This window comes from Salmo salar, chromosome ssa12, assembly GCF_905237065.1.
Source record: "Salmo salar chromosome ssa12, Ssal_v3.1, whole genome shotgun sequence".
NCBI lineage: Eukaryota > Metazoa > Chordata > Actinopteri > Salmoniformes > Salmonidae > Salmo > Salmo salar.
In genome coordinates, this window is record NC_059453.1 from 54400444 (window position 1) to 54426516 (window position 26073).

Sequence of the window (26073 nt, forward strand, 5' to 3'; positions counted from 1 at the left end):
TTGTGTAATTTAGACTAAACAGTATTTAGCCTCCGTCCAGGATGACTGGGCGCTTATCATCACTTTTGGGCACCACTACTGCGCCACCGGTAGAGGGTGACTTGAGTAAATGTTCATAACAATGGCATGATGCGACCAACAATGGCATGACATAATGGTATGACGTGACCGAGTGACAGAGGTGCAACCTATGAATTGGGATCAGATATATGATGACATCATCATTATAACATTCAGTAGGGCTAATGGGGTGATACAGTGATGTGTGTGTGTATATAATGTCTCTTACCCTCGATGGGCGATGTCTTGAGCCTGCGGCAGACCCCCTGCACGTCTCCGTAGGAGTCGGCTATCTTGGTGACGGCCTCTCCGCTCCTCAGCTCCATCAGCTCTCGGAGGTCCATCACCGTGATGCCAAAGTCACCCTCCTGGTTGCCATCGGCGACAACAGAGTTCCCCGGAGGGTGGTCCGCCGTGTTGTTGGCCATTTTGTCGTCGTTTGATTGTTTCTCTCTCTTTACTCGCCGACTGTCTCTCACTGCCTCTACTGTCTCTCTAAGATCACTGTGCGTGACAATTGTAAACTAAGAACTGGCTAGTAGTGCGAAAATAGTTAAATAGTAAAACAAGGAAGTCCAAGTCACCTAAGGGCTTCAACACCTAAGTCCTTACTTTGTGCCGACAGGAAATGTGGGTATTGTAGTAGTATTGAGTGGTGGTCTCTCTGCCAGGTGTAGGAGATGAACATCAGTGGACGAGCGTCTGGACCCCGAAGTGCATATTAGTTACCAAGGAAACAGTGGAGTCATGATCCGTTGACCACTTCTTCTGTTCCACAAAACTGCAGGAGAAAGAGACAAGAAAAAGGTTTTAAAACATTGAAAAAGTCCAAATGAATATAATCCACAGGAATAGCTTAATTGTCAATTGTAATTTAAGGAACTCAGTCAGGTTTTAAAACCTACTCTTGAAAGTTGCAATTGCATCATCAGTTCCTCTTGCCATGTTAGTCATTGCATACCTTAGAGAGCGATGTATAACTTGTCTGAAAATGTCCAGATCAACCAGCCCATGTCAGCTAACGTTTTTATACCAAGTTTGTTTTTAGCCCATTGTCATTTTTTTTTTGTCACGCAAATACTACATGTATACACATTCGACATTGCAAAATGTACAGAATTGCAAGAAAATTGCAAGAGTGGAGGAACTGAGATAAGAATAGAAAATGCCAAAGCTGCAGAGATTCTCAAACGCAGAGAGCATGTGATTCTCTGAATGGGAAAGACAGCCATGCTTTGCATTGAGGTTGAACAATTCCTAAGGACAGGCCATACAGTAGGAAACATATTTAGGATAATCTGACTCTCACTTGACACACACAGCCCCTTTGTTTGTATAAGATTAGCGGTCTCGCAGTAGATCCAACTGCTTGTCCCAAAACGACTGCGTTTCACATAGAATCCTAATTCCCCTATATGAAGGCAAAGGAGAAAGATGCCATGGGAATCACCATAGTGACCTGGTTCTATGACACCAGTGGTATAGAGTAGTTATCAGTGGTGTGTAGCTGTAGAGAGGAGCTATAATAGATTGTTAATATCTCCCATACAATACAAAAGTCTAATACAACAGGCTTTAATACAGCACTGTGTGTTGGAACGGACCGGAAGGAAGAGGACATTATGCTAATGTGAGATAACGCTCTGGACCTCTCCTCTGGGCCGGTGTGTGTTTTAGTGTGCGTTTCAGAGTGTGTGATTGTCTGCGCGCGCGTGTGTGTGTCCCACTCTTCTGGGCTCTCCATGACATGCTAAACACCCCAAATGGAGGTCTGCCTTTGATGTGTGCTTATGTGATAAGAACTGATGTGCTGGAGTGTGACTCTCCGGATTTCCATTCTCTGTCTCACAGGCCAGAAATACACTCACGCACGCACATCCACACCAGGGTTTCCATTAGCCGGCAATAGCCGACTTTTGGCCGATAAAAATTATGAAAAGCCGATAAATAAAAATCGTCAGGCTGCCTCTCATACACCCCGATTGCCTTACGTACATGCACCTGATGCTCGGGAGAGGGAGAGCGAGAGACAAGCCTTGGCCTAAGCTACTGTTGATTGCGAAGACGGAGGGCCTTTTTCATTTAAGTAAAACGAACTTTAGAGGGGAAAAAGTATGCCTATAGTGAAAACGGACGGGGGCTATTTATAATCATTTGTTTTATCATTATTATTATTGTAGGCCTATATCATTGTTATTGTGGGCCTATTTATTCATCTAAACCAGTTGTTTAATATGCAAAGTGTTTCGTTTCATTCGGTTTTCTCAATTTTCTGTCTTTTTAATTGTGTACTCCGTATTTAGTTTACGATAGGTTAAGTAGACCTGCCTATTGCTGTCATTTGTTTGATACGGTAGACACTAGACTTTGTTGGTAATTGCTGCAATATAGCCTGTTCAAAACATATGTGAAGATTTAAACCAGTTCACAAGTGTTTTATTTAATTCGGTTGGGCCATTTTCTTTGGCCAAATTAAGTTCCAACTATAATATTGTGTTTGCCAAAATATAATATCCTGCTCTTATTTTGCCTATAAACAATGACTTGACTTACTTTTGAAATTACCCAAATAAAGTTTAGAAACTTTTGAGAAGGTTTGGGTGTTGTGTGGCAGTGCGCACCAACTGACTCCGAAAGTTGAACTTGAGGTGAGGAAGAATGTTTCAGGCCTACAAGAGTAACTCCTATAATCTAACAACATAATGCTTATCTTTAATTATGATAGAAAATGAACTAATTTGTCTCCTTGTGTATATATCATAGCAGACGCAGTAGCCTATCTGAAAGGCATGTCGGTGCAGCATTCCACCGGCATCTCTCCATCTCTAGGTCTAACCTTTTTCTTCATTTAGATCTTTATTTAGATATTAACATCGTACAGTGGATGCCTATGCCTATAGACATATGCATGCAATGCCCTGGTGCGTTTAGCGCTCACATCTCCAACAGCTGAATAATTATTGTTTTAGGAAAGTAAAAACTACACAAGTTTTAGTGTTTAAGAAATTTGTAATTAAGGTTGTTTTTAAGGACACGTAAATGTGGCTCATTTGGCCAACATGGCTCGTTTATTGATGGTGCTGGCTGCTTGGGTGGACGCCCTAATGGGTTACACACCCCAATACATATGGATGACCGGGTCATTTTCTCAAAATGTCAGGTAAATGTAAATATTCCCAGTCACTTGTCCAGTGCCAAATTTTCATAACAAAAACCCTGATCCACACACACACACACTAATTAGCCTAGGAGCGGTTATTTTATATATGGGCAAGTGGTGTATGTGAGGTGGTTTGCTTGTGAGAGCCTGCAGGAAGGCTTTAACCTAGATTGGGTTAATATGCTCTTCTTTATACTCTGATATCTTCCCTGGAATTTGATATAAATATAAAACAAAGAGCATCTCACTAATTTAACCTCAGGCCTTTCACTGAAGCAGTTAGACAAAACAACCATCATGGCCATGTACTGCTCCCCAACCCCCATCTACAGTTGAAGTCGGAAGGTTACATACACTTAGGTTGGAGTCATTAGAACTTGTTTTTCAACCACTCAACAAATGTCTTATTAGCAAACTATAGTTTTGGCAAGTCGGTTAGGACATCTACTTTGTGCATGACACAAGTCATTTTTCCAACAATTGTTTACAGACAGATTATTTCACTGTATCACAATTCCAGTGGGTCAGAAGTTTACATACACTAAGTTGACTGTGCCTTTAAACAGCTTGGAAAATTCCAGAAAATGTCATGGCTTTAGAAGCTTCTGATAGGCTAATTGACATCATTTGAGTCAATTGGAGGTGTACCTGTGGATGTATTTCAAGGCCTACCTTCAAACTCAGTGCCTCATTGCTTGGCATCATGGGAAAAATCTAAAGAAATCAGCCAAGATCTCAGAAATAATATTGTAGACCACAAGTCTGGTTCATCCTTGGGAGCAATTTCCAAACACCTGAAGGTACCACGTTCATAAGTACAAACAACAGTACGCAAGTATAAACACCAAGGGACTAAGCAGCCGTCATACCGCTCAAGAAGGAGACACCTTCTGTCGCCTCGTGATGAACGTACTTTGGTGCGAAAGGTGCAAATCAATCCCAGAACAACAGCAAAGGACCTTGTGAAGAGAAGATGCTGGAGGAAACCGGTACAAAAATGTATATATCCATAGTAGAGGTCGGCCGATTATGATTTTTCACCGCCGATACCGATTATTGAGAGAGAGAAGAGAGAGAAGAGAGAGAAGAGAGAGAAGAGGAGAAAGAGAGAGAGAGAGAAGAGGAGAGAGAGAGAGAGAGAGAGAGAGAGAGAATGACAATTACAACAATACTGAATGAACACTTATTTTAACTTAATATAATACATCAATAAAATCAATTTAGTCTAAAGTAAATAATGAAACATGTTCAATTTGGTTTAAATAATCCAAAAACAAAGTGTTGGAGAAGAGAGTAAAAGTGCAATATGTGCCATGTAAAAAAGCTAACGTTTAAGTTCCTTGCTCAGAACATATGAAAGCTGGTGGTTCCTTTTAACATGAGTCTTCAATATTCTCAGGTAAGAAGTTTTAGGTTGTAGTTATTATAGGACTATTTCTCTCTATACCATTTTTATTTCATATACCTTTGACTATTGGATGTTCTAATAGGTACTTAGTATTGCCAGCCTAATCTCGGGAGTTGATAGGCTTGAAGTCATAAACAGCGCAATGTTTGAAGCACAGCGAAGAGCTGCTGGCAAATGCAGGAAAGTGCTGTTTGAATGAATGCTTACGAGCATGCTGCTGCCTACCACCGCTCAGTCAGACTGCTATATCAAATCATAGACTTAATTATAATATAATAACACATAAATACGAGCCTTAGGTCATTAATATGGTCAAATCCGGAAACTATCATTTCGAAAACAAACTTTTATTGTTACCGTTCCGTATTTTATCTAACGGGTGGCATCCCTAAGTCTAAATATTGCTGTTACATTGCACAACCTTCAATGTTAAGTCATAATTATGTATAATTATGTCAAATTAATTACGGTCTTTGTTAGGAATAAATAGTCTTCACACAGTTCGCAATGAGCCAGGTGGCCCAAATGAGATTTTGTTTTACTACAGTGTAAAAACAATTTAAACTGAGCCATGTTGGTTTAAAAAGCTGACTCTTCCAAATGAAAAATGTATCAGAACGCAAGAGAAGTGACACAATTTCCCTAGTTTAAAGAAATTCATGTTAGCAGGCAATATTAACTAAATATGCAGGTTTAAAAATATATACTTGTGTATTGATTTTAAGGCATTGATGTTTATGGTTAGGTACACATTGGTGCAACGACAGTGCTTTTTTCGCGCATGTGCTTCTTAAATCACCTGTTTGGCGAAGTAGGCTGTGATTCAATGATAAATTAACAGGCACGGCATCGATTATATGCAGCGCAGGACAAGCTAGATAAACTAGCAATATCATCAACCATGTGTAGTTAACTAGTTATTATGTTAAGATTGATAGTTTTTTATAAGATATGTTTAATGCTAGCTAGCACCTTAACTTGGCTTCTTACTGCACTCGCGTAACAGGTAGTCAGCCTGCCACACAGTCTCCTCGTGGAGTGCAATGTAATAAGCCATAATCGGTGTCCAAAAATGCAGATTGCCGATTGTTATAAAAACCTGAAATCGTCCATTCCGATTAAAATCGGTCAACCTCTAAGCCATAGTAAAATGAGTCCTATATCGTCATAACCTGAAGGGCCACTCATAAACGAAGATCATACTTTTTGGAGAAATGTCTTCTGGTCTGATGAAACAAAAATGTAACTCTTTGGCCATAATGACCATCGTTATGTTTGGAGGAAAAAGGGGGAGACTTGCAAGCCGAACAACACCATCGCAACCGTGAAGCACAGGGGTGGCAGCATCATGTTGTGGGGGTGCTTTGCTGCAGGAGGGACTGGTGCACTTCACAAAATAGATGGCATCATGAGGCAGGAAAATTATGTGGATATTTTGAAGCAACATCTCAAGACATCAGTCAGGGCGTTAAAGCTTGGTCACAAATGGGTCTTCCAAATGGACAATGACCCCAAGCATACTTCCAATGTTGTGGCAAAATGGCTTAAGGACAACAAAGTCAAGGTATTGAAGTGGCCATCACAAAGCCCTGACCTAAATCCTATAGAAGATTTGTGGGCAGAACTGAAAAAGCATGTTCAAGCAAGGAGGCCTAGAATCTTGACTCAGTTACACCAGCTCTGTCAGGAGGAATGGGCCAAAATTCACCTAACTTATTGTGGAAGTTTGTGGAAGGCTACCCAAAACGTTTGACCCAAGTTAAACAATTTAAAAACAATGCTACCAAATATTAATTGAGTGTATGTAAACTTCTGACCCACTGGGAATGTGATGAAAGAAAATAAAAGCTGAAATAAATCAATCACTCTCTCTACTATTATTCTGACATTTCACATTTTTAAAATAAAGTGGTGATCCTAACTGACCTAAGACATGGCATTTTTACTAGGATTAAATGTCAGGAATTGTGGAAAATGGAGTTTAAATGTATTTGGCTAAGGTGTATGTAAACTTCCGACTTCAACAGTATATACAGCTTACCATTCAAAGTGAATGGCCATCTATATTGCTCCCCAAAAAAGTGTGTGTTCCTCTGTGTGTGTGTGTGTGTGTGTGTGTGTGTGTGTGTGTGTGTGTGTGTGTGAGTGTGTGTGTGAGTGAGTGAGAGAGAGACTTTCCACAGAGGGGAAGTGACCTGGCCTCTAGAGTTTCAATGATGGCGTTTTCAGCAATGCTTCTGGACAAAAAGTTGGTAGATGCTGCTCGGGTCTACAAATGCATTAGCCTGATGTAACCAGTGTGCATGTGTAAATGTCACATGAGCTCAGTTTCCAAACAAAATCTATTGACTTTGTGAAATGCCAGCAGTCGCCTGGGGACCACTAAAGGGCCACTAAATGGCTCCCTAAATTTGGGGCCCAAACAGTGAGAGCTTTTAGACAACATACAGTAAGTACACTGCAATACACTATATATACAAAAGTATGTGGACAAATTAGTGGATTCAGCTATTTCAGCCACAGCTGACCGGTGCATAAAATCGAGCACACAGCCATTCAATATCCATAGACAAACTTTGGCAGTAGAATGGCCTCACTGAAGAGTTTAGTGACTTTCAATGTGGCACCATCATAGGATGCCAACTTTCCAACAAGTCAGTTCGTCAAATTGATGCACTGCTAGAGCTGCCCCGGTCAACTGTAAGTGCTGTCATTGTGAAGTGGAAATGTCTAGGAGCAACAACGGCTTAGCCGCAAAGTGGCAGGCCACACAAGCTCAGAGAACAGGACTGCCCAATGCTGAAGCGTGTAGTGCGTAAAAATCGTCTGTCCTCGGTTGCAACACCACCGAGTTACAAACTGCCTCTGGAAGCAACTTCAGTACAAAAGCAGTCCGTCGGGAGCTTCATAAAATGGGTTTCCATGGCCGAGCAGCCGCACACAAGCCTAAGATCACCATGTGCAATGCAAAGCGTCGGCTGGAGTGGTGTAAAGCTCGCTGCCATTGGACTCTGGAGAAGTGGAAATGCGCTCTCTGAAGTGATGAATCACACTTCACCATCTGGCAGTCCCACGGAAGAGTCTGGATTTGGCGGATGCCAGGAGAACGTTACCTGCCCAAATGCATAGTGCCAACTGTACAGTTTGGTGGAGGAGGAATAATCTTCTGCGGCTGTTTTTCATGATTTTGGGGCTAGGCCCTTACTTCCAGTGAAGGGAAATCTTAATGCTACAGCATACAATGACATTCTAGATGATTCTGTGCTTCAACTTTGTGGCAACAGTTTGGGGAAGGCCCTTTCCTGTTTCAACATGACAATGTCCCTGTGCACAAAGCGAGGTCCATAGAGAAATGGATTGTCAAGATCGGTGGAAGAACTTGACTGGCCTGCACAGAGCCCTGACCTCAACCCCATCAAACACAATTGGGATGAATTGGAATGCCGACTGCGAGCCAGGCCTAAATCGCCCAACATCAGTCCCTGACCTCACTAATACTCTTGTGGCTGAATGGAAGAAACTCCCCGCAGCAATGTTTCAACATCTAGTGGAAAGCTTTCCCAGAAGAGTGAAGGCTGTTATAGTAGCACACGGGGGACCAACTCCATATTAATGCCCATGACTTTGGAATGAGATGTTCGATGAGTAGGTGTCCACATACACTACATGACCAAAAGTATGTCCCCTAGTCACAAGCCTCTCCCAATCTATCCCCCTTTTGCTCTGTCTGTGTATTGTTCTCACCCTCACCCTTTATCCTCCTCTGTACCCCTCTTCATCCATCTCTTCCTCTCTACTTAGTTAACGTGGTCTTGAATACACGGTATGAAAAACAGCCGTAAGCATGACTTTTACCGACTTCCTCTCGTTTCCCACGGTCACTTTGCTATAAACCACATTAACCATCCTCGATCCATCACCAGAGAGAATGAGCACCACCACCACCAAAATGAACAACACAGATCTGTGACACGTCTCTATAAGAAGAGATGTTTATTAATGTCGATGGATGAGGATCTAGCTACTCATTAAGACAAGCTAATCAACTGGCACGCTAATTTTACCAATAGTCATTTCATTAGTGAAATTAGCCCAAGCATCTCCAACACCAAGAAAATAACGCAGATGCCTCTGCTTGTTCCCTCATTATGCAAAACGGCACAGTGATGTCATTAACAAGGAATGCAGTAATTATAGCTATTGTGATGATACAATTAGGGAGAGAGGGGATGTGAGATGGAGAGATGAGGAATGAAAGAATGTGAAAAACAGGGACGAGGAGAATTATCTAATAATTCACTTGAATGCCGAAATGATAGGGGGGGTACCCTCATTCTATCTACCTGGTTAAATACATCTAGCCTATGCCACAGCGATGGGAGAGAGAGAAGGTAGAGAAAAGAAAAGACAGAGAGAGAGACAGAATACCTTAGAGAAGTAGAGGATAACATGGAAGAGAGCAGAGTAGCGAATAGCCAAAGAAAAGGCTGTGTGCGTCCAGCTACTACTAGTTGAGGGATTCCCTCTGAGTGAAGGAAGTGAGAGCAGCACAAATACAAGGCACGTGGCCAACTACCTACACTTCCTTATTCATACAAAACACACAGCATACAGCAGAGCACAGGAAGGTTCTGTTTTAACAGCGTGGCTGGGGATTTGACTCCCCACACCACTCCTCCCTGATCTGCTACCAGGCCTGTTGTCAAGTAACTCACCACTTACACACTGTCATCATCACTAGATACTATTCAGAATACATCGCCAGGCTACTGAAGAGCCCCACTTTCTCAACTCAACTCTGGCATAGAATAATGTAGAGGGAGAGTGAGTGAGCAAGAGGGAGAGAAAGAGAGACAGGGGGAGAGAGAGGAATGTGAGAGAAAAATGAGGATATAAAAAAAACAGAGGGGGTGGAGGAGGAGGAATGATATGCATATACTGTAGAGAGGGAAACGAGCTAGGTGAAAAAGCGAGCAGTAAAACAAGAGGCACATATAGTAAGTAGAAAGGCAGATCGAGCAAAAGGGAGCGAGGTAGAGTAGAACGAGAGGTAGAGCAGAAAGAGAGAAATATGGATAACCCACCAGAGCAATAACGTTGCTACATGTGTCTTCATTAAATTACAGTCCTCATTACTGTGTTGTCCTGCTAAATTGCAATTAACAATGGACCATTGAGTATTGTTTTTTCATCTTATCTATCTGTGCCATCATTTATTTGACAAATGCCTTTGTTTGCTTTGGCAATGTATGTGTTTTCATGCTAATAAATATTTTGTAATTGAATTAAAATTGGAGGTAGGCTAGAAAGAGAAGAGATAAATCGAGAAGAAAGAAGTAGAGCAGAAAAAGAGGTAAAGTTAGAAATATAGGTAAAGTAGATGACACGTTAAAGAGAGGTAGAGTAGAAAAAGAGGTAAAGTAGATGACATGTTAAAGAGAGGGAGGGCAGCAGATGTTTGTAGCTAAAACGGTTCAAAAGATGGCGCCACATTTGAAGGAAGAAAACTGAAGCTGCTCTGTTTATTACAACCGCATCTAGCGGCTAACCGAGGTTACCGACGTAACCCCGGTCCTGTGAACCAGCACGCTTTATTTTATTTCAGAGTTTCTTTCGCAACCCCATTTTCAAATCAGGCGGCCCCACATGGGGTCGCCATCACTAGTTTGGGAAATGCTGCTCTACTGGCTCGAAGACCATGACAGACCATGAGGCTACATGACAGCCTATGCTAGGAACAAAACCTGCTCTCTCTCGTTCCCTTTTTCACTCTCCCTTCCCTTCTACCCCGCTCTCTTTGCCTCTTCCTCCCATTACCCCACTCTCCCTGTCCCTCTGGGGAATGTCCCAAATGGCACCCTATGCCCTGTATAGTGGGCTCTGGTCATTAGTGGTACACTATACAGGGCATAGGGTGCCATTTGGGACTCAGACAATGACTCCATATAAGCTTTGTCATTCTGGACAGAGCACTCTACTGTTTATCTGCTTACTATCGGCCAGCTGATGAAATTAGTGACCACGGTGCCTCAGGCTAGATCAGTGTGTGTGTGTGTGTGTGTGTGTGTGTGTGAGCACGTGCGAGCGCAGAAATAAAGCAAACCCCAAACCAAGAACAAATTGTCTTACAACTATTAGAGCAAACAGTTACTACAGTAGATACCCAAAGTGTACACACAGTATTACTACAGTACTGTAGATAAATAATTATACAATACGCAGCGTGTGGTAAGTGAATGTCAAGTGTGTAAATTCCCAGTTACACACTGCTACTCCCATTCCACTATTCTCTCACTTCTCTTCCTCTAGTATTAGGCCACTTCAATACAATGTGCTGTGAAGAGTGGTAGCAGCATTTACCAGTGAATAAGTGAACAAGGTAAATCCATTCTAACACTGACCTTCCATTCCAGCCCTTCACTTGACAACAAGAGAACATTGACAGGACATGGCTGCCTGGTTTAAATCGTAACATATTATTTCAGGCGTCATAACCCCGCTAGAGAAAGAAAAAGAGCTATCCTACTCCGAACAAGTAGAGGTAGAAAATGTCTGGAAGGAAAAAGCTCGACATCTCATTCATACTAAACTGTTAAGCGTCTAGTAGGCATTCAAAAGTGCAGGATCAAATTTAGAGTTTTCAAAATCAGATTTTTCATGATTAGTAGAAGAAAACACAAATATACTGTCATGAACTGGCATCAAATTATAGATAAGAGCACTCGATCCTGTATCTAGAACAGAAAACAGACAGACAGAAAACAAATAAGAGAGAAAAGTGGAGTGCAGCAACAACAGCAACCTGCGAGCAGCTGGTAACATGGGGTTAGCAACAGTTTCTGGGTTGGTGATGGAGAGAGGGTGAGATTTTTTTTGGTTTGTGTTTTTTTTGGGCCCCCTATGTCCAAACAATAAAAAAATATATATATATACACACACACACACACACTTTTGTGTGTGGAACCGATCCATGTTTATTTATTTTAATATTTTAGTCATTTAGCAGAAGTTCTTGCTCAAGGACACGTCGGCAGATTTTTCACCTAGTCGGCTCAGGGATTTGAACTAGTAACCTTTCAGTTACTGGCCCAACACTCTTAACTGCTAGACTACCTGCTGCCTAGGCTAACACATTCTAAATGGCACTAACAGTTTGCATATTAGATTAAGTGGAAAATAGAGGGGACACAATGATTCTAAAACTGCAGCTCATTGTTGGAACAATCAACCAGTCCATTTTGAATTGTTGCTAAAACTGTCGTAATTTGGCAAGGAATGTAGCTTGTGTATTCCATCAGTTTTTAACAGGCATTTATTTCTGTAGGCCTAACGGGAGCTTGTGTGCTCACTCACGGTCGTAACGCAACTGAGTGCGACATGGAGGGAATTTAGGGAGAAGAACTGTGTGATATTTAGTATGGATTATTTTCTGTTGTGCCCCACAAATCCACATGTCAAATCAAATTAACGTTGTCTTCAAGAACATTTCACTTTCCTGTTCAGGCATCCACAAAGCACATTTTCCCAAATTGTTTCATAGTATTTATAAAAAAAAAAAAAAAAGGGTTATCTCTGGTTAAAGATCGAGTTTTGACGTGCTTTCGAGTACTCGAACACTCATGTCCATCCCTACACCCTCCGTTCATCCATCAGCAGTCAAGGTATTCAACAGGTGGGGATGGAAAAACAGATTGGCTGGAGGCGAAACAGATCACAAACACTGGTAAACAAATTAGGGAGGAAAGGGAGATGGGAAAGGGGAGGTTAGTGACACAGGTGAAAGATGAAGGGCTGGGTTTGTATTCTAATGAGGTAGCATGGGGAGCACAGACATGAAGAGAAGAGAGGGGGAAAGAGAACAAGAGGAGAGAATAAGGTTCAGTTGGTAGAAGGAGGCAGAACTCCTCACCTCTATCCTTCTCTTGCCCCTCAACTTCTCCCTCCTCACCCCTCTCCTCCCTGCCCTTTCCCCATCATCCCTCCTTGCCTCCTCTCTTCCTGCCTCTGCAGACACACCTGCCTTGCATACTAAAGCACGGACTGCGTCGCTCCCTCTCCTTCCTTCCCTCCCTCCCTGCAGACACGCAACCCCCCCACTCACACTGCACCAAACCCCCCCCCCCTGCCACTAAGCAAACGTGGCTGTGGCCACACCCTAGACAGTGGGGAACATGCCCAGTCGCACCCAGCAACAGACCAAAATCAGCCTTACAGTTCCAGCACCACATGCTATAGCTGGCTGATCGCTTACAGCCCTATACTGCCTACTAATGACTCATACATCCCATGTGATGTAAAGTGTAAGCACACACACACGCTGCCAACACTTGCTCCACCCACACGCAGTATGGTGTGCACACACACGCATGCAGATCACAGTTGACTTCAGAGATGGATTAATATAATAAAACGGTCTTAACATATAACACATTTGGTAACACTCCATAGGCCCTCCTCAAAGAACCAGCTTCAGTTCAACTGTGCTTGCTCTCACTACAACACAATCTCAGAATACACAATCTCAGAGTACGAGAGAGAGAGAAGCCTTGAAGTGTGTTATTCAATAAGTTCATGTTTTGCATTCAAACACACTGTCCACTCCCCTATTTTTTAGATATGAGTCAATATAAAAACCTAGATGATAATATCCAGTAAATCACAGCTAAACAAACATTATTTTAGCATGTGGTCTGCGTTTGTATATGCAGTGCTGTGCTGCCTCTGTTCTAAAGAGCTGACCAGTTGCTGGTGTTTACCAATGAAAAGGCTGCAACAGGACAGAGTACACACACACCAACATCTCTCCCCCTCCGTCTCTCTCCCCTCCCTCCCTCGTTTCACTGTTGCAGTGGCAGAAGGATAAAGCAGGAATGAAGGAGACCACACCCTATCTGCAGTCACATGACCTGCCTGGAGGAGGAAATCCCTTACTGCAGAGAGAGGTAGAGAGAGAGAGAGAGAGAGAGAGACGGAAGAGAGAGGGGGAGAGGAAGAGAGAACGGAAGGGAGAGAGGAGGGAGGTAGAGAGAGTGAGGAGGGGAAGAAACTGAAAAAGCCAGAGAGACAAGATTTGAAGAGTACAGAGAGAGTGAAAATAGATTATCCATGTAAGTAGAGACAGACAACTAGTGAAGTCGGGCAGCGAATAAGAGGCAAAGAATGAGAAGGGGGGGAAACATGAAGAGATGGGGTGAGGGTTGGTGGTGAGGCAACTCGCTCCCTCTTCTCCTCAGACACGTTGAACTCATTTGTGTTCTCAAACATGCAGTGAGCAGAGCCATAGCTGGCCAGCCCAAATCACAAAGACACCTCCCAACTCCTCTCCTCTAATCCTCCTCTCCTTCTCATCCCTCTCTCCCGCTGCGTGTCTGGTAGGCGTCTGGCCCTAAGGTATGAACAAGACATAACAGCAGCGAACACTGTGCCACACACCCCAACACCCCAGACTATATAAGGACACAACTACAATAAGAAACTACACACACATACAGCTCTATATAAGGACTCAACTACAATAAGAAACGGAATACACGTATGCACACACAGCTCTATATAAGGACTCAGCTACAACAAGAACCTACACAGACACACACACACACGTCCATATAAGGAGCCGACAACAGTCAAATGGAAATCACAAAAAACATGCAAACATATTTTACATGTTGATCCATTAGCAAATGCTTTCCCACAGCAACTTACTCAGTTGTTTCAACTAAGGCAGGTAAGACAACCACATAGTCAGTGCAAGTAAAACCTTCCAAAGAAAATCTGCTATAAAAAAAACACACACACACACGAGTTCAAACATGTAATCTGCTTACAAAAATACGAAACCGTTACGTTACCCTGTAAATGTAATCAGTTACCTTACCAGCAAAAATATTATTGTCAGATTACAGATACTTTTGAAAAAGTAGATGATTTCTTCTTGGATTACTTTTAAAATCATTACTTAAAAAATACATTACGACACCTTTCTGTTCTCTCAATGACATTGAATTCAGCATTGAAAAAAGGCACAAGTTTAAGTTCGTTCCACCTCGCTCAGGTGGAACAAACAGAGACCACTATGAAGACACACCAAATACGTTTGATGGATCCCTTCTGTCTTCTTCTAATCCCTATGAAGGGGAAAGTTATCCAAAAGTAATCTGATTACATTACTGAGTTCAGGTAATCCAAAAGTTGTTACTGATTACAATTTTGGACAGGTAACTAGTAACATTTAGAAAGTAACCTACCCAACCCCACACAGCTTTACATAACGTCCTCCTGTACAGCTCCTCAACGCCAGAAGGTTTTGACCATTTTCCTCCTCTCTGAGTGCATCTGAGATACAGAACACTAAATAAATAGCTGGAGACACAGACAGACAGCACCACCTGAGTCACCAGAGGACAGATGGAGTGGATCAGAAGACGAAGGCTCGATCTGGGACGGGCTCTGGAAGGCATGCTGGCACACAGACAAACACAACGACATGCCAGGGTGCCCACAGAACTAGGATGACTATTACATGAATGTGCCAGTGGCATTAGAAAAACAAGTACAGAGCAAGTTACTTCACAGTAAAAAAAGATTCTGGTGATCTGTATCCTTTCTGTATGTGTGATCAGTGGTTCCCTTTTCCACCCACTGAGACCCAGGGATCTCTAACCCTCACCACTGGTCAGAGCCAGGGTCACAACATCTCCATGTCAACTCTCATTGATAAAGAGCAAAGAAAAACAAACCACACACACACACACACACACACCAGGGCTTAACCCTTACCACTCCTTATCTCCTACTTCAGGGTCTTCCTGCTGCTGGGATTACATTTGGGTCTCACAAGCACATACAGTCAGGTATAGACAGTGGACTAAAACACTCTTTACGGCCTCTCCCTCTTTCAACCTTAGCAAATATTAATACATTTAGAGGAATTAATAGTTTCCACCCTGACACTTTATATTTCAGATTGTTCAAAGTAGACACCCTTTGCCTCGAAGACAGCTTTGCACACTCTTGGCATTCTCTCAACCAGCTTCATGAGGAAGTCATGAAGCAAGTTTCATGGTCAAATTGCTGCAAAGCAACCACTACTAAAGGACACCAATAATAAGAAGAGACTTGCTTGGGCCAAGAAACACAAGGAAATGGACATTAGACCACTGGAAATCTGTCCTTTGGTCTGATGAGTCCAAATTTGAGATTTTTGGTTGCAACTGCCATGTCTTTGTGAGATGCAGAGTAGGTGAATGGATGATCTCTGCGTGTGGTTCCCACTGTGAAGCATGGAGATGTGATGGTGTGGGGGTGCATTGCTGGTGACGCTGTCATTATTTATTTAGAATTCAAGGCACACTTAATCAGCATGGCTACCACAGCATTCTGCAGCGATACAACATCCCATCTGGTTTGCCCTTAGTGGGACATTCATTTGTTTTTCAACAAGACAAATGACCCAAAACACACTTCCAGGCTGTATAAGGGCTATATATCCAGGAATGAGAGTGATGGAGTGCTGCATCAGATGACCTGGCCTCCAATCACCCAACCTCAACAGAGTTGACATGGTTTGGGATGAGTTGGACCGCAGAGTGAAGGAAAAGCAGCCAACAAGTGCTCAGCATATGTGGGAACTCCTTCAAGACTGTTGGAAAATATTGATTCAAAGGATGTCTGCAGAAAGACTGGGGTGTCAGCGATGATATGACACCTTGACTGTGGGAAAATCTTTTTTGGTTATTGAACTACAGTAAGTGAAGTGGATCAACACTTGGTAACAGAATGATGGTAACAGAATGACGGTAACAGAATGACATCATGGGTCCTCGATCTGTACTTTCCAGAAATGCATAGTTTTGAATGTCCTTTTATTCATGGTGGTGTATCCTGAATACGTACACAAAAAGGTAGACAAATGTAATATCCTTCTTTGCATGTTTGGGTATTATTCTACAAACTGGTTACTATTCTAATGAGCTCCGCCCCCAAACAAGACCAAATTTGGTTGGCCCAAACCAGACCAAATCGGTACCAATCATAGACGTCTAAGTTTCACAAGTTTGGGCATCAAGGTACAGAACAGTAAAGCACAGCTCAGGTCAATAAAGTATTAGTTCAGTATAGTAAAGAAAAGTAGCGTAATATTCAGTACCTCTACTATCCTATTTATTATACTGTAAAATCCTTTTCTATACTCTACTGTATTATCCTTTTCTATACTCTACTGTATTATCCTTTTCTTTACTCTACTCTACTGTGCTCTAATGCCACTGTGGTTGGGGACTATGATTTCCCATAGTGGCCAATTAAATTGCAGTCAATCTGTTACTGATCTATCACCAATTTGGTAACATCGTGACATGTTTGATTGTTATCCATAAAAACACTGACTAATTGGTACGAACATATCTTAAAGATATGTGGGTTTTTGGTAACAGAGTGACAAGACACTAGGCAATACTTGTTAAACTTACAGAAGGCAAACAAATTCTGCAAAACTAAATATAAAAGCTGATATTAGTTGTAAGGGGCCATTTCTTCAACATGATTGTGTTTTGATGTATTTCTGATAGCTTTTAAGACTTTCTCCATCTGTATGACCAGAAATCAAAGCCTTTGCTTTTTATTTTTTTTAAGATGGGAAAATAGTAATTTCCCAAAAATAGACTCTTAGCTTTCAATTGACACATAATTTGATATGCTCCTATAAAGTCATGTTGGTGCTCTTGGGTCCTTTTACGAGGAAATTACCTGTCTCTCTGTGTGTGTGTGTGTCTTGGTCTGGAATGTGATGTGGGAGGGCAGGTTTGAAGCAGACATGATCACACCCCTGGCTTCCCCCACACCCACACAGGCAGGCATGCACACACAAGCATTCTCGCAGACATGCATACACACTCACACAAACATACAGGCCTGTAAGTAGGCATAGGCTTGCACACAAGCACCCATGGAAATGCAAAAAAAGATGCACACACACACACACACTATAGTTTCATGCATTAAGCTCATTCTTGGCATTCCTGTCTCGTACTCCATTCCTCCCTCTTGCTGACTTACTCTGGGTGGACAGTGGAATCACATTCCTCAGTCTGAATGTAAACTACACACAGTGTGTTTTCTAAAAGCTTGTAAAAAGAGATTTATCGAGGAAACATTTGGCTAAAGCAGGACTCTCTCCTCCCTCTCAAAATGATTCCTCCCATCTTTCCCCTCTTCCTACCTTTTTGGTTCCTTATTTCTGTCATTCCCTCCCTCCTCCCTCTTTCACTGAACAGAACAATGAGCTGTATGTGTGCCCAAGCACTCTGAGCCACTCCCAGGGGTGCGTGGGCTCTGGTTCCATTTAGAAATTATTCCATGCTGTCAGCTACTAAATGAGAGGGCCCGCTCAGAGAAGAGGGAACTAGACAGAGGGAGGGAGTAGAGAGGGGGGGGAGAGTAGATTGAGACCGAGGTAAAGAGTAGAGTAAGTGAGAAAAAGATTTATGCAAAAGAGGCAGGAGAAAAATATGTGGAAAGAGGAAGAGGAAGGAATATAGCGAGTACGCACGAGACAAGAGGCGAGAGACTAAGCTAAAAATGTTTGAGGGGAGAAGAACGATAGACGAGAGAGAGGGAGAGAAAGAGGGGGAGAGATAAGAGAGAGAGAGAGAGAGAGAGAGAGAAGAAGGGACCTGGTGAGTAAGCACGAGACATGGAAAGAGAAGAGGAGAGACAGCTAAAAATGTTTGAGGGAAGAAGAACGATTGAAGAGAGAGAGAGCGAGCGAGAGGGAGGGACATGGTGAGTAAGCACGAGACACATGGAAAGAGGCAAGAGGAGAGACTGAGCTAAAAATGATTGAAGGAAGAAGAAGGATAGAGAGAGAGAGAGAGAGAGAGAGCGAGAGGGAAGACGAAGGGCGAGGGACATGGTGAGTAAGAATGAAACACATGGAAAGAGACAAGAGGAGAGACGGAGCTGAGAGGGCAGAAAGAGAGAGAACTGAATCACGCAGAGACCAAAAGACAAATAAACAAAACTAACCAGAGAAACGTTTGGGGACGGGAAACAAACAGCAGTGCACATGAAAGAAAGTGAAGAAAAGGTGGACATGTTACATGTTGCCATAGTGATGGAGAGTCCATGGACAAATGCCAAAAAGCCAGTCCCTTGTACTAGTAGCCAAATACACAGACAGTCATCTCTAGCTGATACTGTTGCTTTTGGCCCAGGATCACCTTAAACTCTTTATAATGTGAATCTGGTCCCTCTGTCCCATAAAAAGAAGGGTTGTTGAAACCTCAACTCACAGAGCAACCAAACCTAGCTCTAAAAACAACATCCGACCATCTCTCCGAGTTTGTGAAAGCTTGAGAAAAAAGCAAATTCCTGCAACAGGCATTTAAGCAAATTCATGTAAAAGGCATTTAAAAAAAACCTTGAAGGACAAGTTGTGTTAACTCTACTTGGGTTGTCTTGTTGTGGTTGGAGTTGACACCAATACACACATATGATAATTGCGCGTGTGTAAGTGTTCCGTCTCACATGGGAGTGTTGCCACTGATCATGGTTGACTGCCGTCATTGAATTAAAGTCCTTTCTCTTGGCAGCTCTACGCTGTGTGTGCGCGTGTGATCAGTGTGATCAGTGTGATCAGTGTGATCAGTGTGATCAGTGTGATTTGTGTGATTGTGTGATCAGTGTGATCAGTGTGATTGTGTGATCAGTGTGATCAGTGTGATTGTGTGATTGTGTGATCTGTGTGATCAGTGTGATTGTGTGATTGTGTGATCAGTGTGATTGTGTGATTGTGTGATCAGTGTGATTGTGTGATCAGTGTGATCAGTGTGATTGTGTGATTAGTGTGATTGTGTGATCAGTGTGATTGTGTGTGTGTACACATATTAGTTGGAATTGACTGCACTGACAGATGATTTAGGCTTCCATTACAGCCGGCCAATCAACACGAGGTTGACATTCAGAGATGAGCGCAGGCGAACAGAGAGGTACTACAAACACACCCCAACCAACCGTCAGCCACAATTCGCCACTTTGTTTTCATTATGCATTTTACTTGAATTTATTTTTTTACCCCGTAATTCATCATGTTCTCTTTTTTCATTGTGTAAATCTCTATTTATTTGTTCATCTGCCTTAGGTACTTTTTTTGTATGGTTTGTTTTATGAACACTTGAAAGGAGGTGACTTACAAGCCTTTCAGAGTTCGTACCTCTCCTGCACTCTTTTCGTTTGCGTATTAATCTCTCATCTTGTTTTATATTTTCTTGTGTGCAAATACAAATAATTTAATGAACTAACCACACAAACACACACACTTCAACGGTAACTGTTTTGCAGTAGCATAGACATAGCTGTGTAGGAGTGGACCCTCACGTCACATCAGCACAAAACCCTTTTACTGGACAGGGGCCTATAAACCCCCTACAGACCAGGAACCCTTGTTGACCCACTGGCCAGAAGAAGTCCCTTTTTTAAGCCAGGCTTGACCAGGATAAGTCCCCAATCAGCCTGCCATCTTGATCCAGGGCTATAGAACATATTATAAACAAACCAGAAGAGCCCTAGCTGGAATGCTTTTTGCTCCAGTATATGACAGGGCAATAAAGTCCTGATCCAGAGAGGCCTACTTCCTCTTGACCATGGAAAGCGACGAGCCTTTTTCTAAGAAAATAGGCCTACTCATTCAACAACGTACCAAGATCTAGACCACCTTTCCTAACAGCACATCAAACATGAAGGACTCATAACATTTTGGGGTTAGTGTAAAGTAAAGTATGTTTTTCCTATGTTATTGCAAGGTATAATATGCTTATTACAAGTAATCATGCAACGTCTAACCTAACCAATGCCGGTTTGGTGCCTTAGGACTGCAAACCTCATTTCATTCACTATTGGACTGTTTCTGTGAGTGTATGGTACATGCGGAACATTCTATGGACCAATTCCTAATTTCTCCAATTGGCACAAACATACCAATACATACATAGGAGAGGTCAGGGGAGGCTTGCATGACTTTCTCCCCCTTTCCGAGCTTGAACCAAATCAGCAGGGTCAGATGGTCTGGCGGGACATTTTGAACCTTCCCCTCAATATGGAGGAATAAAAAAAAAAAAATGGAAAATGTTTCACACTTTCGTTCCAGTGAATGTTTCGGCTGTCATATGCGACTGTGAAGACGACTTCTGGACGAACTACCTAAAAGGACTTCTTCCTCTTGCGAGTTGTCATTTTTCCATTGAAGCCGAGCTAAGGATTCCAGATTACCAGCTTGCATCTGATTGATTACAAGAGCTCAATCAGAAGGCCAACGCTAGCATTCCTCACCAAACCTCTACTTTGGACCGTTTTGTCTTGCACAGCCCAGAACTACCCGGCGTCAGCGCGCATCTCTGAAGCCGCACTATCTGCCCGAAGACCCCCATTCTATCTATTGACTGTAACTACACAACTAAATTGGCCTTTCACTCCCCAGCATTGACACGAGGTGTAATGTGTAGCTCTTTAGGTTAACGTTAAAGCAGCAATAAATCAGTAGAAACAATAACATATCAGATTCCCCGCTCCGTTTCGGTAAAAAGCTAAGGGATGGAGCTGGAGAAATGTAACCACTCTCAAATTCATAGACAGAGCTATGGATGCAAGGACTGACCATACATGATATCAAAATGATAGTTTCAACCATGTTGAGGCTTTATAGTGTTTGTTTACAAAACGGAGTAAAACAAGCTTATATTTTGGGGTCTGATGGGGTACAACAGTTGAACTAAGCTCGAGGCATTTAAAAGTTACAATCTTCAAGAATCTATGGATGCATATTTTTTTAATATTTTTTTTCTTTATTTAAACTTTATTTTACTAGGCAAGTCAGTTTAAGAACAAAATTCTTATTTACAATGACGGCCTACACCAGCCAGACTCGGACGACGCTGGGCCAATTGTGCGCCGCCCTATGGGACTCCCAATCACGACCGATTGTGATACAGCCTGGATTCGAACCAGGGTGTCTGTAGTGACGCCTCTAGCACTGAGATGCAGTGCCTTTGACCGCTGCGCCACTCGGGTGCCCTAATTTATGAGTCTAAAAACAGATATAGCAACTGCTGATTGTAACAGGATAATTTGAACATTAGAACTGAACCACTACTTGGCCTTTTAAGTTGATCCCTCCATTCACAGAAATATAGGAAATAGTCTTTCACAGTATGCACCCGCCTGACCTGTTAAGTATAGTGGAGTGTATAAATGTCGCTCTATCCAAATTGAGAATATCGTCATCTAACAATTTGCTGGAGAATTGTTTTGGGGAATTCATACATTCCCTGTATCGATCATATGCCATTATCATCATTCATCCTGTAGCCACTGATTCATTTTATTTACTTAATTTTACCTGTTGTTTTCTGATATAAAACAAGCTTCAGAAAACGTACGAATTCATGAATGTGATACTAGGCTCATCAATATACCTTCAGATAAATCAATTATTAAAAATATCCCTATTTTTTTGTCATAAGTGTCATTGTTAAGGTCACTTTTAAGCCAGGTCTTCTTGTACAATTTATTTTCCAATAACGGACTGGTTCCCAGATTTATAGCATATATTAATTTGTCATTAGAGATACAAAAAAATGTATTTACAGTAATAACTTGACCAATATCTCTTACAGCTGGGGATGTCTAGGCTATTGCAACACCTACAGATGTAGGATCTTAATTTGATCACTCTTTTGTTGCTAAGAATTTTCCTGCACTGGAGGAAATGCAAACTTGTAGTGTATTCGAGGTTTAAAAAGGCTTCTAAAGTTTGTAACTTCCACTTAAAAATGTCAGACTTGATTTCCCCTAACGAGAAATGTACTAACACCTACAAAAGAAATGCCCATTCATTATAATTCACAGAATTAATTTCCTGTTGCTGCAGGATTATTTTCCTGCTGTAGAAAACTGGCTCAAATTAAGATCCTAGATCTGTATCAATGAATATTTACATCTCCATGAATGAACCAAGTCATTCCACTCTCAGCACGCTTACCTGTAGGGGACTTTGAAGGGGACTCCTTTGAAGTGCGTATCAACATCTGTGCTCTATAAAGCCTTCTTAATCAGCGCCCATGGCTAATGAGAACCAGAGGGCTCACAGGGAGGGGAAAACACCTTTGATTTAGACCAGGTAGGGAGGCCTCGGATGAGGTAGCTGGCAGCTGACCTCCACTGGGCTGAGCCTACATTCAGGCTGGATGAAGAGATACTGTCACCTGTCGGAGGCTTTACTGGCCTAGCTTTACCTGGTTCAGATAAGCGCCTGATCAGATGTGGAGGTATCCCCAGGTACAGATGAGCTTGCGTTGGCCTGAACACCCATGTACAGAAAAGACGGGGCCTCTAAACCTATGCTGTTTAAAGGGAAGCCCTTTATGGTGAAAATTGAAACAGTCCATGTAAGCCTGTAGCTCTGCAGAAGTCTGTCGTTGGGGCTGTAGGACAGGTCTTAAACAAGCTCAGGCGAAGCGTCGCTGACTGCTTGTTCTCTGTGTGTGTGTGTGTGTGTGTGTGTGTGTGTGTGTGTATGTGTATTTGTGTGTGTGTGGACCAAGCTCAGAGAGGTCTACTTTAGCACCAGCGGATCCTTGTTCTCCTAATTGCGACATGTCTTGGCCGTTAGTGCTAGCAGGCCGTGGTTACGCTAGCCGTCTCAGAGGATATGCTAATCTCTTAATTAGAATCGCTCAGAAGAGCTTTCAACAGTCTACCACTCTCCCTCTCCTCCCCTGCTCCCTTACTCCCATTCTCCCCACTTCAACACCACCATCTCTCATCTAGTGTCCTCTCTGGGCCCCTGTTTTCCCTTTGAATCTCCTTTCCCTCTCCCCTCTCCTAACCAGTGTCCTCTCTGGGCCCCTGTTTTCCCTTTGAATCTCCTTTCCCTCTCCCCTCTCCTAACCAGTGTCCTCTCTGGGCCCCTGTTTTCTTTGATCTTCCCTCTCCCCTCTCCTAACCAGTGTCCTCTCTGGGCCCCTGTTTTCCCTTTGAATCTCCTTTCCCTCTCCCCTCTCCTAACCCGTCCCCTTCATCTCTTGCTGTCTAGGCCAGCCAGGTCACCTGTGATACAAGTCAGTATTCGACATCCATGTCAGGAGATGTGTAGACTGACCACTAGGGGCAACAGTAAGCGCTGTTACCTTCAAGTCGGTTTCAGTTGCGGAAGGGAATTTTTGTATTTAAAAAAAATATAAAAAAATTACCCTTTATTTAACTAGGCAAGTCAGTTAAGAACAAATTATTATTTACAATGACGGCCTACACCGGCCAAACCCGGACGACGCTGGGCCAATTGTGCGCCGCCAGTTGGGACTCCCAATCACGGCCGGATGTGATACAGCCTGGATTCGAACCGGGGACTGTAATGACGTCTCTTGCACTGAGATGCAGTGCCTTAGACCGCTGCGTCACTCGGGATGGCGGATGGGTATAAGTATCTGCCTCCGATTCCAAAAGGTTGCAAGTTCGAACAGTGATAAAAAGTTTTTTTAATATTTTAGTTAAGCCTATCCCAATCCTTAACCATTCCGAGTTAATGCCTAACCTCAAGAATTCTGAGTTAATGCCTAAACTTAACCTTAAAACACCACAACCTTAATGTTTGAGAAACATGGATGAACAACTAATTCTGAAGTGAGACAGAGCCGGTAGGTCTAGGCACTGGCTACAGAGACTGACAATGAAAAACGAAAACCAACAGGTGATTAGATGAGTGTGTAATTATGCTAATTATACAGAGTGAAGGCTGCTAAGTAAACATCTGACATGATATCGCAAAAACCAAAGTTGAAGCTCTCATTTCCCTAGCGCTCTCTGGGAGAAATAGAGACGGCCCTTTAGCCACCAATGCCTAATTCTCCACCCCCCCCAAAGCATCTCTCACGCCAAGTTCCACACACAATACCTCAAGGAGATTGGGGGAGAGAGAAGATGGGTGGCTGAGGGAAAGGAGAGGGTGTATAAAGCCTTGAATTGAAAAAAAGTGTGTGTGTGTGTGTGTCAGGGGGGGGGGCTGGGACAGCTACAGCAGTGATTATTAGATAGCACAGAAGGTCCCTCAGATAAAGGCCAGTCATATCATCACTCCCTCCCTCTTCTCCCTCTCACACACAGATACATCTAACTGCATCAATTGACAGAGAGAGGGAGCATACCAGTGCTTAAGGACGAGAGAGGCACCATACAGCCTCCCACAAATCCCAGCCTGTATGGAGTCCAACACAAATCAGGGTTCGACGTGAATGCCCGTTCACATACCTGCTTCCCCATTCACACACTACTTCTAAAACGGGCTCTCCAGGACTGGAGCTTTTAAAAAGGGGAGATATTTTTACATTAAAATGTGATGCACAGGATTCAATCTCTACTGGCAGTATCCCATTTTTGAGTAAAGTACCTTGCAGTGGATTAAGTATTTTTGGGCTAACAGCTTGACATTGTGTCAATATGAAGCCAACTGCGTTTCGCAGAGGAAGAAAAAAATGCTGTTAAAGTGGTCTACTGTTGAGACGGTAAGACAACAGCTCTTATACTGACAGACCCATTATGGAACCACTCACCCTGGAGCATAGTGTCACTGAGCATGCTACCAGTGTGTGTGGCCAGAGGTTAGAGGTAAAAAAAACATCTGGTCCTGACCCTATTCAGCTGACCTCTTGTTCTATTGATCCCAGAGACATCGGTGGCCACGGGCTGGCCCTATCCCCAACAGGCCTGCTTTGGTGTTTACAATAGATTGATTCGGAATTACGGTTGTCTTGTTTGGGATACAATGGCTGAGCTATATAGGTCTACAGCCAACTCCCGATATATTCAATGACTTGAGACTAATGAAATCAAGCACTAAACTGACGCAAGTAGTACAACATGTATTTGAAATGGGAAATGGTGAACTGCAGTGCGCTGGAAGAGAATGACACGTATCAGGAGTGAACAGTAGAACGCAGAATCATATTACAGAGTGAGTTCGGTCCACTTGGTTGGATGGCATGTTACTACTGCCTCTGCTCGTGCCATGGTTTCATTCATAATGACTAGCTGGCTTCCACTTCTAATTCCATTCATGTAGGTTATATGCTGGCTTGGATTACAATTTACAACAAATACATATAGTAAACAGCAGGGGGTATCCCATGTTGGCCAACATTGACTCACTACTAGTAAATGTCACAAATAACACTTGGCATGTGCGGCAAGGTCTCATTGTGTAATTAGCGATGATTTACTAAAGCGACAAGTGTTTAGAGTGAACGGGACTCATTCGACCCTCAAGACAGTGGAAACGCACAAACATTGTGTAATAGCGCACACACAGAGAGAGAGAAGTGCTCGTTCTTTAGGAAAACTAGTTTGTCAGCTTCAGATGACTGTCTTGCAAGGTTGTTCCTCTACTGCAGTCACAAGATGG

At 42.7% G+C, this 26073-nt stretch overlaps 1 protein-coding gene across 7 annotated transcripts in view; it reads right to left on the reverse strand.

The window, feature by feature from the left end:
• LOC106565103 (plasma membrane calcium-transporting ATPase 1) overlaps positions 1 to 26073 on the reverse strand; it is a 165705-nt gene that overhangs the window by 123211 nt on the left and 16421 nt on the right. For 6 of the 7 annotated variants that reach the window (XM_014131832.2, XM_045691507.1, XM_014131834.2 and 3 more), the window contains exon 2: positions 290 to 841. In XM_014131832.2, coding sequence (XP_013987307.1) covers positions 290 to 488 — 199 coding nt within the window. In that variant the 5' untranslated portion in view covers positions 489 to 841. Of the gene's footprint in view, positions 1 to 289; positions 842 to 14872; positions 14987 to 26073 lie in introns of those variants that run through there. The other variant, XM_045691505.1, reaches the window with a different exon arrangement.